The sequence below is a fragment of the Moschus berezovskii genome, chromosome 9 (genome assembly GCF_049115385.1).
Source record: "Moschus berezovskii isolate FMDL1 chromosome 9, NW_MosBer_1.0, whole genome shotgun sequence".
NCBI lineage: Eukaryota > Metazoa > Chordata > Mammalia > Artiodactyla > Moschidae > Moschus > Moschus berezovskii.
The window spans coordinates 79,858,197-79,872,511 of record NC_142468.1 but is presented as its reverse complement, the minus strand read 5'-3'; the positions used below and the strand labels follow the sequence as shown (position 1 = coordinate 79,872,511).

Genomic DNA, 14,315 nt, shown 5'->3' with positions numbered 1-14,315 from the left:
TTTTGGAAAAAAAATGAAAACTTCAGTTATTGTTCACACATAAGAATAAAAGCTTTGAGCCAATATTAAATAAGATGATAAAATAAAAGAACTCAAATTCTTCAGTCATTCCTTGTAGATATACAGGACTTTGCTCCTAGAATTATTCACTGTTGTTTCACAAGCCAGCTTTGGCTATTTATTGTGCATCACAGATTTGCTTCTTCTTGCAACTCAGGGTAGCTTCTAAGGCTCTACTGTATCTGAAATTTTCAAGGCCTGTTTACATTCAATTATAGCCATCTGGCCTTACTCAGGGGTCATTCAAATGCTGCAGACATACTCAAAGCTATCTGTGCCAAGAAAACTGAATAATCATTTAAGAAGAAAAAGCATGACAAACATTTCAAAATGCTTTTCTACCTCAGGTTTTCTCCCAGTTTGAAAAGTGTTCAACAGCAATCAGCCAGATTATTCATATTCACTGAATGCTGGCACTCTTCCCGTGCTGGTGGATGTGACCTGGATGAAGTCACTGACCACGAGGAGGACATTAGTCATCTGAAGACACACATTACTCGGAATTTAGACAATATTTCCAATCTTGCTCAAATGCTCGCACGTCTGGCTTCTCAGACTTTGAACTGAGAGTCTCTGTTCATATGATAGCTATGGCCACCTCTTCTTAAAAGTCATGAAATACCACAGGGAGAGGGGACCTGCAGGTCTCCTATTTCCTCCCCTGGAGTTTTAAAGAGTGGGACAACCTGAAAATTTTGGTGATGGTACATGAAAATAAATTACTCATTTGTGCTTATACTTAATACAATGTGATCTGAGAATCAAGTCCTTTATCAAAAACAGCTGAAAACTATCTAACAAGTTAAGGAAGAAAAGGAAACAGCAGAAGAAAGTGATGAATGCTAAGCCACGGTATACTTTCTGTCTCATTTCGCGTCTGCAACAATCCCCTGGGGTTTGTATTACTACATTTGCTTTACAGATAAGGAAACTGAAACTCGGAGATTTTAAAAAAGACTAAGGTTTGAATTTGGGGTTTATAACTCTAAGATTTTATGTACGGTTACAAAAGCACGCATACATGTGTGGGCATACACGCACAGAATTACTCCTCAAGGACACAGTCACCATCCAGTTCCATTTCTAGAGAAGGGAAGACGACCTGGCAACCAGATTCCCTTTTTTCTTAATTAACATAAGGCCATTCAGATTCTATTTTACTGGCTTTCACACAGAATTCTGAGTAACTCATTACCTCTGTCTAAAGGACAAAAAAGAAGGACCAAACCTTTGGTCGTGGGAGTGGCCCTAAATCCCAGGGGAGGAACACTGCAGGAATCCCTAAAGGCAGGTCTCTGGCCTTGTTCAGGACCTCAGGGGCTCTGCCCTGTGTCGTAGCACACAGTGGCATCCTGCATGGAGTGCTGCATCACCATCCCCAAGTCATCTCATGGAGGGGTGTGCATCCAGTGGGAGGTTATGTTTCCTCATCCACAGGCTGGTTTCCTTTTGATCAGAGCTCAACCGCTTCCGTCTATGGGGTCACACAGAGTCGGACGTGACTGAAGTGACTTAGCAGCAGCAGCAGCAACCCCAAGGAAGGTGAAGACAGGAGCAAATCTACCTACTTGTGGGTTAGAAGAGTCTGATTTTTAACCTTTCCAAGATAAAATGGCTCCTGTTTCATGACGCCCGTGGATACATTTAAGGTGATAACTGGAAAACCACTCTGGTGTGTCCAACTGTCCATGATGCTTTTTACCGTTGCTGGCAAAAGAATTTCACTCTGGTCATCTATGGCCTGTTTTTAAAAAAATCATCACAAAAGCGGTCATTTACCATCCAAATCTTCTGAGGTAGCCAACTCCTAAAAGAAACTATCAATACATAGCGATTGTATTTCTCATTTATATAGTAAAACCCAGTGGGGAATTTCTGGGCCAAATTTAATTCTCTTCATCTCTGTATATATGAGGGGTTCCTTAGTTCATCCTTTCACTCATTCATTCAATCACTGAACACAGTTTTTATGGATCTAATATATGCAGGCTCTACTCTGGGCACTGGAAACATAGTGTGTGTATTAGTAGTCGCTCAGCTGTGTTCAAAACGCCGTGGACTGTAGCCCACCAGGCTCCTCCATCCATGGGATTTTCCAGGTAAGAGTACTAGAGTGGATTGCCATTCCCTTCTCCAGGGGACCTTCCCAACCCAGAAACTGAACCCAGGTCTCCTGCACTGCAAGCAGATTCTTTACTGTCTGAGCCATAGGGGAGCCTGGGAATACAGTGGTGAAGACTAAAGAAGTAACCTCTGACTTAAGGAGTGTCACAGACAGGGAAGGGGGTTTCCCTGTGGCATCAACAAACACACATGGCCTCACGATCTTACAGCACAACACAGCAAAAACATGGCAGAGAGTGAGAGAATTACCATTTGAAAATGTCTCCACAGATCATCTTGCTCAGCATTTGAGTAAGAAAAAGTCTCCAAATATGACTGTTAAAATAGAAAAGGTAAGGTTAAGATGAATAACCTGCCAAAGAAATTCATGTTTACTGTCTTTAGGTAACAACAATTTTGTAAACTCACCTTAAGTGCGCTGATAAATATTTTCTCATTCAAGAAACTAGAAAGCATCCGGGCCAGAGATGCTCCCTAAGACATAAGAAGTTGTCCATTATTTGAATAAAATTGAATATCTAAATACTGACACATTCCATTTTGGAACACAAGATTTTGGGCTGTGCTCCTCATTGCTTTGTATACCTCAGCTGAATGTCTGGGTTAACCCAAAATATGCTAATAAAATAAAGAAGGCGATGGCACCCCACTCCAGTACTCTTGCCTGGAAAATCCCATGGATGAAGGAGCCTGGTAGGCTGCAGTCCATGGGGTCGCTAGCAGTCGGACACAACTGAGCAACTTCACTTTCACTTTTCACTTTCATGCATTGGAGAAGGAAATGGCAACCCACTCCAGTACTCTTGCCTGGAGAATCTCAGGGATGGGGGAGCCTGGTGGGCTGCACAGAGTCTATGGGGTCGCACAGAGTCGGACGGGACTGAAGCGACTTAGCAGCAGCAATAGCAATTAATACATAAAAGATGAGAAAATGTCCTACGTATAAGAATTCAGGGCAAAACCAATACAATAATGTAAAGTAATTAGCCTCCAATTAAAATAAATAATTTTTTTTAAAAAGAGGAAAAATAAATAAAAATGCATTTAGATATAAAAAATAAACAAATAAAAAAGACTGCTGATACATGCAACAACACAAAAAAGAATTCAGGGTACAGAAAACTTTTTAAATTGAGATACTCACACAAGTGTAAATAAATAAATGTCGCCTGTCGTTTCAGTTCTACAAGGATCATCTATTAGCCCCTGTGGTTGCCTACTGACAATGTCCCAGGGTGGGTGTAGGGGGCAGGCAGGGGGGATTCAGAATGGAGAAAACTAGGAAGTACTCTTTGTTCTGAACACACTAATCCCAAGATAGTTCAGATACATATCTGAAGAAATTTCAATGACCCCAGGTTCTTGCATCCTTCCATACACAGAAAAGCACTAAAAGTATTCATCTGAGATGTCTGTTCCTTGTGACTAGCAGTAGTCTTTTTATACCTGACTGGATGTTTTCCCCAGGAACAAAACAAAACCTTCAGCTATATCCTGGCTCCTCCCTTATCTCTTTGGAACAATTTCTCAGAATACTCTGAGAGGCTGTCTCCTGGGCGATAGTCCTCAGTCAGCTTCCTGAATAAAACTTAACTCACAGCTTTTATGGTGTGTGTTTTTCTTTCAGTGACACAAGAACAAATTTCCACCATGCAGAAGAGTTCACCTTAAAAGTATCCAGCTGTCTGTCTATATTAAAAAAGGTAGATGGCATTGAACACCTATTATAGATTAACATTTACTAGATAAGAACTGATTTAACCACGTTTTCTGAAATCCATCTACCAAATAATATTAAGGTTTTTGTACCAAAATTGTGTAATAGCACATTAGTCTAGAACCCAAAGAACCCATTTTCTGTAGCTTTCTGCAAGAGTGCAGCACAAATATAAATGTGAAACTGTTTTACCTTGTTGTAAGTAAATAAGTCAAAGAGCTCATTTATTTCATTGGTTTCTGTGAAATTTTCCACCTTCATGGAGACGGCTCTAGACACTAGGGCGTGATCTTCTCTGAGCACACCATGTAAAATGTTAGAAAAGAAGATCTCATTCTAAAAAGAAAACATTGAGACACACTAACTTCTGAGGCATCACAGAAACAGGAAGTTCAATGTTCTTAAAATATTTTCAGAAACTATCATTGAAGAGGAGAAGAAATCAGTAACTGAGAAGCGCTCTTTGGGCTGCTGCTGCTGCTGCTAAGTCACTTCAGTCGTGTCTGACTCTGTGTGACCCCATAGACGGCAGCCCACCAGGCTCCCCCGTCCCTGGGATTCTCCAGGCAAGAACACTGGAGTGGGTTGCCATTGCCTTCTCCAATGTGTGAAAGTGAAAAGTGAAAGTGAAGTCGCTCAGTCGTGTCCGACCCTTAGCGACCCCACAGACTGCAGCCTACCAGGCTCCTCCACCCATGGGATTTTCCAGGCAAGAGTACTGGAGTGGCTTGCCATTGCCTTCTCCGGCTCTTTGGGCTGATGGTGCTGCTGCTGATGCTGCTAAGTCACTTCAGTCGTGTCCAACTCTGTGTGACCCCATAGACGGAAGCCCACCAGGCTGTGCCAAATAAGTCAGGAGTCCTTGAAAAACAAGACTCTGTGATACTTTCCTTCCCATTTGGTTTCCTTTTTTATTTCAGTTTAAAAAATCAGTTACAAAAGTTAATGTGGTTTCCAAGACAGCCATCTATTGGGTTGGCCAAGAAGTTTGTTTGACTTTTCCATAAGTCAAACATAAGGAGGTCCCTGAGCACCCAGACAGATCCTCCAGGGAACAGCATCTCTACATGGTTTTAATCCTCTAGAGTTTTACTGGTAACTTTATTAGTAACCCCTTAAAATGTATCAGTCTCTTGCATGGATATTTATAAACCAAAAGCAATGCCAAATTTACAAATTCACAGTGATGATGATGTAGTAATACTAGTTATTAGAAATAAATCAAAATAAACCGGTAAACTGGATACTGTAATTTATAACTCATGCATTAGGAATTTTTTTTTACTGTAAAAGTGTTAGTCGCTCTGTCATGTCCAACTCTTTGCAACCCCATGGAACTTCAGCCCGCCAGGTTCCTCTGTCCATGGAATTCTCTAGGCAAGAATACTGGAGTGGGTAGCCACTCCCTTCTCCAGGGGATCTTCACTATCCAGGGATCAAACTCCAGTTTTCTGCACTGTAGGCAGATTCTTTACCCTCTGAGCCACCAGAGAAACTGGCAATTATTTATATTTTAAGGTCTAGAACTCTCCAAAAGATTAGATCTCGCTTAGACACATGACAAGGGCCATTTCTTTCTGAAGGAAAGCTAGAAGGAAAACCAAAGAAGAGTTAAGAGGTGCATGCAAAGACAGAAAAAGAAAGGGCCGTGGAGCTGCTGCAGGGGTAGCCGAGGCACACCCTGGCGAGCACCCGGAAACACTGGAAGTCTCAGCTCCCAGGGGACTCTCTCTGTGGCCCCACGTTGACTCCCTCACCCCTCAACAGTGTCAGATAAACTTTCAAACTCTGCCCCACTGCCATTTGCCAGTGTTTCAACCAACCCTCTCTAGTTAGCATATTATGTTTAGATTTATGAATACTTTGGTTACTTTATCATCAAACTGAGCTTTTCTCAAAATGAGAAAGCCGGTCATTTAGAGAAAAGCATGTCAAACTTTACTGTCCATAAGGATCCCTTGGGGATTTTGTCAAATTGTATTCTAATTCAGTTGGTCTGTGCTGGGGTTGGGTTTTTCTTTTTGGCAGCACCTTGAGACATGCAGGATCTTAAGTTCCCTCGGGAGGGATGGAAACTCATGCCCCCTCCAGTGGAAGCATGGAGATTTAACTACTGGACCACCAGGGAAGTCTGGGGCCTGTATTTCTACTAAATGACCAGGTGATGCTGATGTTGGTATATAGCTCAAGAACCACACTTTAAGTAGCAAAGATTTAGAGGAGACATCTGCATAAAGTCTCACCTTACTCGTTAAGTATAGGTTTTATTAATTTAACACCTAAGAGCTCTTGAGAGTGTGCACTGTCGACCCCTGTGTTCATATAAACACAATGAAGAAAACAGCAAAAATAAAAACACCCATAAGTCCACACCCAGCAATAACTCCCACTGCTGCTGCTGCTGCTGCTAAGTCGCTTCAGTCGTGTCCGACTCTGAGCGACCCCATAGATGGCAGCCAACCAGGCTCTGCCGTCCCTAGGATTCTCCAGGCAAGAACACTGGAGTGGGTTGCCATTTCCTTCTCTAATGTGTGAAAGTGAAAAGTGAAAGTGAAGTCACTCAGTCGTGTCCGACTAGTAGTGACCCCATGGACTGCAGCCCACGAGGCTCCTCTGACCACGCGATTTTCTAGGCAAGAGTACTGGAGTGGCTTGCCATTGCCTTCTCCGAATAACTCCCACTAGAATGCTGTTAATCCAGCTCTTTCTAATCTTTTCCCCTATTTATTCATTCTTACAGTTGTAAAAACTTTTCGTCTTGTTCATTTACTTATTATCACATTCATTTAGAAATTTTGCTATCTTATCTTCATCAGTCAGTTCAGTTCAGTTCAGTCGCTCTGTCGTGTCCGACTCTCCGCGACCCCATGAATCAAGGCACGCCAGGCCTCCCTGTCCATCACCAACTCCCGGAGTACACTCAAACTCATGTCCACAGAGTCGGTGATGCCATCCAGCCATCTCATTCTCCGTCGTCCCCTTCTCCTCCCGCCCCCAACCTTTCCCAGCATCAGAGTCTTTTCCAGTGAGTCAACTCGTCGCATGAGGTGGTATTCCTAATAATGGTTGCTGTATTATAAATGAAACAAATACAAATTGGAAAGATATAACCCCAAACTTAATCATGATTCTCACAGGGAAGATATAACTTTTACAAAAGCAAAACACTAAAATAAACAAATGCACAGCTGCATAATACCCCTTCAGGTTGATGGACTATAACTGATTTAATCATTTGCCTACTGGGTAGGCATTTAAGTTGTTTCCAGGTTGGTTTTTTTTTTTCTGTTATAGACAATGTATTAATGAATACTTCTATACACATAACCTTTTCCATATTTTTCTTTCAGAATGGATTGTCTGTCTCTCTTGCGCCTGCCTGGCATAAGGTTTATATAATCTTCTTGGTTTCTTCCCAATCACACGAGATAATTGTGATGAATGAGGCAAACACCTCTCACTCAACATTCCTTGGGTTTTTCTTCTCTGGGCCTTCCATAACATGATGCTCATCCCAGTCCGTTCTGGTCTTGTGGAAGGGAAACTCTACGTAAAAAGCAATATCAGCTTTTTAAAAAACATTATCTAGCTACTGCATATAATGATTGCATAAAGTGAGTCTGTACACGCTCCATTTCTTTCTTCATGCAAGCTGTGAGATCCCAGAGAACAAACCTATTTCTATCAGATCTGTGATTATCCTAAGAAATGCAACAGTATGTATTAAGAAATTTGTATGGAATATCACTGAGGTTGAAAGCACAGGGTTTGGAGTCGAGCTACCTGGGTCTGAATCCTACTGCAGTCTCCTAGGGATTGTGTGACTCATAACAGGCAGCTAACTTCATCACTCTGGAAATTTGGTTTCACCTCTGATAATGGGGTGAACACTGTCCTCACTGGATTATTATCAGGTCTAAATTAATTTACATAGAATTTTTAGCATGTGACTGGCAAATAGAATATGCTCAATAAGGGTTAACCACTACTGTAATTATATCATCATCATCATTAGTTCTTCAGAAGGGTGAATCAGATATTGTACATAATACACTCTAAGCACACAATGAAAGCTTAATAAATGATGACTGTCACAATAGTACCCACTATTGAATGACTGCACGAAACTTTATCTTACAGATGAGGAATGAAAGCTCAGAAGTGTGCGACTACTTGCCTCAGCTTACAGTGATCATAAAAACATAGCGAGACCTGACTGGCTGTAAGGGCCCTATGTGCCCTTTCCCTCCACGAGATCTGCTGCTTCCTTAGACCAGTCAGAAGAGGGACGCAGAAAAGTCAGTGAGTAGCAATGTTAGAGCTGGAACTTCAGGGGTCAAAAAACCAACTGGAATGTTCTGAATCCTTGACCGTGACCCATTCATCTTGCATGTTAATAACTTTCAGCTGAAATGAGACCAGAATTAGAAAAAAGTGGAAGTCTGTTTCTGCACGTGTTTCTGTGATGCTCTTTACTTGGTCTAACGACTGAGTCAAAGGAAGCTGAAGTTCCGATCTCTTAAAGACCATTGAAACAGAGCCTTGAGCTTTTCAAAAACAAAGCTCATGGCAATTTTTTCAAGCTCCAAGATCTGATATTCTTCTAGCAAGGGTTATGGTTCACTCAGCTCTACAAGTGATTGAGAAATGTACACTCTGAAAACAGTGATTAAGAACCAATGATAGAAAGAAAGAAAACTAAATGGTATGAGAGGATACTCTTACCATCTTAGCTTCAGTAACATGGGAAACATGTTTTCATCAATGTTTCCCAGATATGATAATATCTTAGCCATTTTTGTTGCATTAAAAGGTAACTGATTGATATTTATAGTATAGTCTATAAAGGACATACAGGTGAATCTAATTGTTTTAAGGACTGGAATGTCTTTCCATATTGACTTTCAGCACAGAGGTAATTTGGGGTACAACCAAACGCTTTCAAAAATAGTTACAGATAACACTAAGCATGTATAGTTGCCACTTTATAAAAGAGAGATATAAACAATTTTGTAGGTGTAGCATATACGAAAGGACTGAGACTTACAATATATATATATAGTTCACATGTATGAAAAGAGTCCTAATGAACACGCGTACACACACCACAAGCCCCTTGAGAACGAGCACACTACCAGGTGCTTTCTCCCTAGGATTAAAGGCACAGGCTTTGCAGCTAGAAAAACCTGGAATTGAATCTCATCTCTGACCTTTAATAACTGTGAGATCTTGAACAACTTACCTAATACTTATATCCTCAGTTTCCTCAATAGAAGATAGAAAAAATAACAACTATACTAATAGGATTATTTTGAAGATTGATTAAGATGATATATGTATAAGACTCACACTACCAGGCAGTTAAGTCCCAAGTGCTCAGTGAATGGTATTAAATAATATTTTTTATTATTTCTTAATATTTATTATCATCATTATCCTCATCTTCAGCATAGACCCAGATCACTGGAATGTAATCACAGTTTCTCCTCAACCAGGCAAATGACCTTGGGCAAGTCAATTAACCTTTTAGTACTTCATTCTGCAGATCTATATAATGATGTCTAGCCCAGGGGAGGAAGAGCAGAGGTACTGTACAGTGGCTGGACTGTGTGATGGTGGGCATTTTATAGGATGTTCAAACGGTAGGAGGAAAATTCTGAAAGAGATGGGAATACCAGACCACCTGACCTGCCTCTTGACAAACCTGTATGCAGGTCAGGAAGCAACTGTTAGAACTGGACGTGGTACAACAGACTGGCTCCAAATAGGAAAAGGAGTATGTAAAGGTTGTATATTGTCAGCCTGCTTATTTAACATATATGCAGAGTACATCATGAGAAATGCTGGGCTGGATGAAGAATAAGCTGGAATCAAGATTGCTGGGAGAAATATCAATAACCTCAGATATGCAGATGACACCACCCTTATGGCAGAAAGTGAAGAAGAACTAATGGGCCTCTTGATGAAAGTGAAAGAGGAGAGTGAAAAAGTTGGCTTGAAGCTCAACATTCAGAAAACTAAGATCATGGCATCTGGTCCCATCACTTCATGGCAAATAGATGGGGAAACAGTGGAAACAGTGGCTGACTTTATTTTTCTGGGCTCCAAAATCACTGCAGATGGTGACTGCAGCCATGAAATTAAAAGACGCTTAGTCCTTGGAAGGAAAGTTATGACCAACCTAGACAGCATATTAAAAAACAGAGACATTACTTTGTCAACAAAGGTCCATCTAGTCAAGGCTATGGTTTTCCCAGTGGTCATGTATGGATGTGAGAGTTGGACTATAAAGAAAGCTGAGCGCCGAAGAATTGATGCTTTTGAACTGTGGTGCTGGAGAAGACTCTTGAGAGTCCCCTGGACTGCAAGGAGATCCAACCAGTCCACCCTAAAGGAGATCAGTTCTGGGTATTCATTGGAAAGACTGATGTTGAAGCTGAAACTCCAATACTTTGGCCACCTGATGTGAAGAGCTAACTCATTTGGAAAGACCCTGATGCTGGGAAGGATTGGGGGCAGGAGGATAAGGGGATGACAGAGGAGATGAGATGAGATGAGATGAGATGGTTGGATGGCATCACCAACTCAACGGACATGGGTTTTAGTGGACTCTTGGGGTTGGTGATGGACAGGGAGGCCTGGCATGCTGTGGTTCATGGGGTCCCAAAGAGTTGGACATGACTGAGCGACTGAACTGAACTGAACTGAACTTGCAAAGTGGCATGGACCTGGGGCATTAAAACACTGGTACATCAGTGCTCCTCAGAAGCTACAATTTCACAAACAGATAAAAAAAAGGTTTTTTTTAAAGTTTCTGTGTGGCCAAGAGAGGTCTGTCAATTTTTTATTCTGCCAACTTTTTAACAAACAAAAGATAAATATAATTTACTTACTATCTTCTTCCTTTCAAAAAAGAGGGAAAAATTTACAGCCGATATAATATTAATGGGCTTCCCTGGTGGCTCAGACAGTAAAGAATCTGCCTGCAATGAGGGAGACCCGGGTTCGATCCCTGGGTTGGCAAGATCACCTGGAGGAAGGTATGGCAACCCACTCCAGTATTCTTGCCTGGAGAATTCCATGGACAGAGGAGCCTGGCAGGCTATATAGTCCATGGGGTCGCAAAGAGTTGGACACGAATGAGCGACTTTCATTTTCACTTTCATAATAATAGAAAGAACAATCTTAGATTCTCCTTCTAAGTGAATGAATTTAGTCTGTGAAGATCTGACCAGTAGAAATCAGCATGTTAAACGTCAATACACTCTAATGAGCAAAGGTATGGAGAGGAGAAAGGAGGCCAGAAGTAGGTCCTTGGAAACACTTGGGAAGGGAGAGGAGAAAAAGACTCTCAAAAAGCAGCAGAAAGAGCAGCTCTGAGCATCAGAGAGATGGCAGGAGGCAGGAACAGAGAGGAAGAAAGAAACCCTGACTTGGTGTGAAGAAATGAGTTCTGTGTCAAAAGATCATATTAAATCTAAACATTTTAACACTTAAATCAGTTTAGCTTTATCGTGCCATTCTGAAAGCATTAGCTAACTACTCTAAATAAAATATTAGAAATATAACTTTCAATTCAGATTTGCATACACATAAATTAATTTTCCACGTTACTATTTACTCAACATAGCAAAAGATTATCAGCTATAATAGATATAATGTCAGCTATGAGTATCATATGCAATATCAGCAACATTATGGGTAATATAACATAGCATATTACTTATTATTAAAGTTGTAGACTACTGATTGCAAGGGCTTTAAAATTCAGTCTAGGTAGAAATAGATGAAAATAACTTAAAATCTAAGAGTAAGGAAAATATATATGTGTATATATATATATATATACACACACACATACCTTATAAAGTTATATGATAAAATACTAGGAAACCCTTAAAAATCTTATTTTCAAGGATGATCTAATGACCTGTGGAAAAGCTCTTGATACAGTATGAAGTAGAAAGGGCATTACACATTTCTGTGTAATTTTCACTTCTAGGAATATTTACAATAATAAAAGCCTGACAAAAGAAAACAAATCAAAAAGACAACATTGATCATGTCTGATATTACAGATAATTTATTATCTCTATATTTCTCTGTATTTTATACACTTTCAACAATGAAAATTAACTACTATTATAATTAGGAGAAAAATTATAAATTAATTTAACAGACGTACTTACCCGTGGGAGTCTAGGATTGAAGTGGTTAATTATCCCAAATTCAAAATAAGATGCAAAACCTTCATTGAGCCAGATATTATTCCACCAATTCATGGTAACCAAGTTTCCAAACCACTTTTGGAGTTGGGGATAAAAGGAACAATCTTAACTTCAATTTAAGTAATATTTATTGTAATTACATGTTACATAAATGTACGGTTAAAGACAAAATTAAATGTAATTTTCTATCAGTGATAAAACTCGAAAACAGGACTCCAAAATCATGTTGTTGTTTTATTAATAACATGAAGTCACTCATGTATTTCTGTAAAATTTCTCATCCAACGACTGGAAGCAATTTTTGCTTTAAAACTGTGATGCTCAGAAATAAAGTAAGCTAGAATAGCATTTCTCAAATTGTCCACTTTACTCCAAAGTTAAAGTAGAAGGCCTGAATGTTCACTTAACACCTACTATTGACAGCATCTCATGCTCTAAACTGACTACATCAGGATTTTGCTGTAAGCAGTTGATTATGTTTTAAGGACATGATTTGATCTGCACCATGCAAGAATCACTCAAGTATTTGTTTCTACAAAGTGGTCCAGTTATAATTATTTTCTATTTGAGCTTAACAGAAGGAAAGTGTCAAATGATGATGAATAGAATCAGGGAAGAAAAACACAATACTTTCCAAAACCAACAAATCCACACCCTGGTTTTTAACCAAATTCTTATAATAGCTGTGATGTACTAACAGTTAGCACCCTATTTTCCAAAACAATGTGTCACTTAGGCTATAATAAAAAATGACACTTTGGGTGATGATCATGACTTGTGAAAGTATGTGTTGACTGTGTAACAGGGTATAATTTAATCACATTAAATCACTCTTCTCCAAAACTTCTTAGGGGTCCATATAACAAGAAAATAATTTCACAGTTTAGATGACTGTCATCTCAGTGATAATAGTATATTGACTATAATCCTTTAAATTGTAACTTCTTGCAAAAAAGAAGTTTGTGACAATCTACTGATGAAATGGGATATCTCCTAGTGACTCTTTTGAATATCTCTATTTTAAGATGGAAATGAAAAGCAGATAATCATAGGTCTGCTTGGTTTACTTTTCCTGAAGAGAACTTTGTGGCACACAATTACTCTTTGAATATACAATTTGCTAATGTTCTGAGATTTCTCATCACTATGATCTGTCACCAAAAGTTCAAATCCATCAGGATCCGATTACATAGCTCCTTCCTTGCTTTCACTCACTGGATCACTTTTCAAGTTATTTTTTTAAAATTTGGTGTACGGTAGGGCTTGAGGAGGTTTTGCTACTTTGGGTACAGAAGCTGGAGAATATTTTTGTGCGAAGTAAGAAAGAACATTTTACCACATGCCTGATGTCCAATCTCGTGGGAGACAATATAGGAGATCATGATCTTTTTTTCTGTTAGTTTATCATGTGGTTGCAGCAACAATAATGACTCGTCAAATATCAATAGTCCCCAGTTTTCCATTGCACGGTTGTCAAAAGTAGGCAAAGCAATTATATCTGAGTGGATTTAAATGGAGGGAAAAATGAATCATCTCTTTCTCAAGATTTGAGAGTTCCAGATACAAACATCTCAAAATGAAATTATAAAATTATTGAAAGAAAATACAAGTGAATATCTTGCATTTGAATAACAAGTGAATGCAAATGAATAACTTAAGGGGCAGGGGAAAGGCATTAAAGACATAAAGAAACAGAGCCAGAAAACAAATTGTTTTGACTATATGAAAATTAAATACTTTTGACTAAGGACCTATATCCAAAATACAAAGAACACTTGAAACTCAAAAATAAGAGAACAACTTTACGGAATTAGCAAAAGATCTAAAGAGACATGTCACTAGACACACAAATGGCAAATGAACAGATGAAGATATGCTTGACACCATCTGTCACTAGGAAACTGCAAATTAAAATAACGAGATACCATGACACAGCGGTTCAAAACAAAACATCACTCATTCATTGCTGGTGAGAATGCAAAATGGTACAGCCACTTCAGAAGACAATTTAGCAGTTTCTTATAAAGCTGAACATAGATTGGCTATACAGTCTGGCAATTGAGCTCCTAAGTATTTACCCAAATGAGTTGACAACTGAAGTCAGCATGTGAATGTTTAAAGCAGCTTTAATCATAACTGCCAAAACTTGGAAGCAATCAAGATGTCTTTTAATAGGTGAATGGATA

At 39.5% G+C, this 14,315-nt stretch overlaps 1 protein-coding gene across 2 annotated transcripts in view; it reads right to left on the bottom strand.

The window, feature by feature from the left end:
• Positions 1 to 14,315, bottom strand: part of LVRN (laeverin) — a 73,587-nt gene that overhangs the window by 26,386 nt on the left and 32,886 nt on the right. Inside the window, exons 5-10 of one of the 2 annotated variants that reach the window (XM_055436342.2) lie at positions 13,473 to 13,627; positions 12,091 to 12,204; positions 4,094 to 4,237; positions 2,593 to 2,658; positions 2,434 to 2,499; positions 1,629 to 1,801 (exon numbers count right to left, since the gene is read on the bottom strand). In XM_055436342.2, coding sequence (XP_055292317.2) covers positions 1,629 to 1,801; positions 2,434 to 2,499; positions 2,593 to 2,658; positions 4,094 to 4,237; positions 12,091 to 12,204; positions 13,473 to 13,627 — 718 coding nt within the window. The remainder of the gene's footprint in view (positions 1 to 1,628; positions 1,802 to 2,433; positions 2,500 to 2,592; positions 2,659 to 4,093; positions 4,238 to 12,090; positions 12,205 to 13,472; positions 13,628 to 14,315) is intronic. The other variant, XM_055436343.2, reaches the window with a different exon arrangement.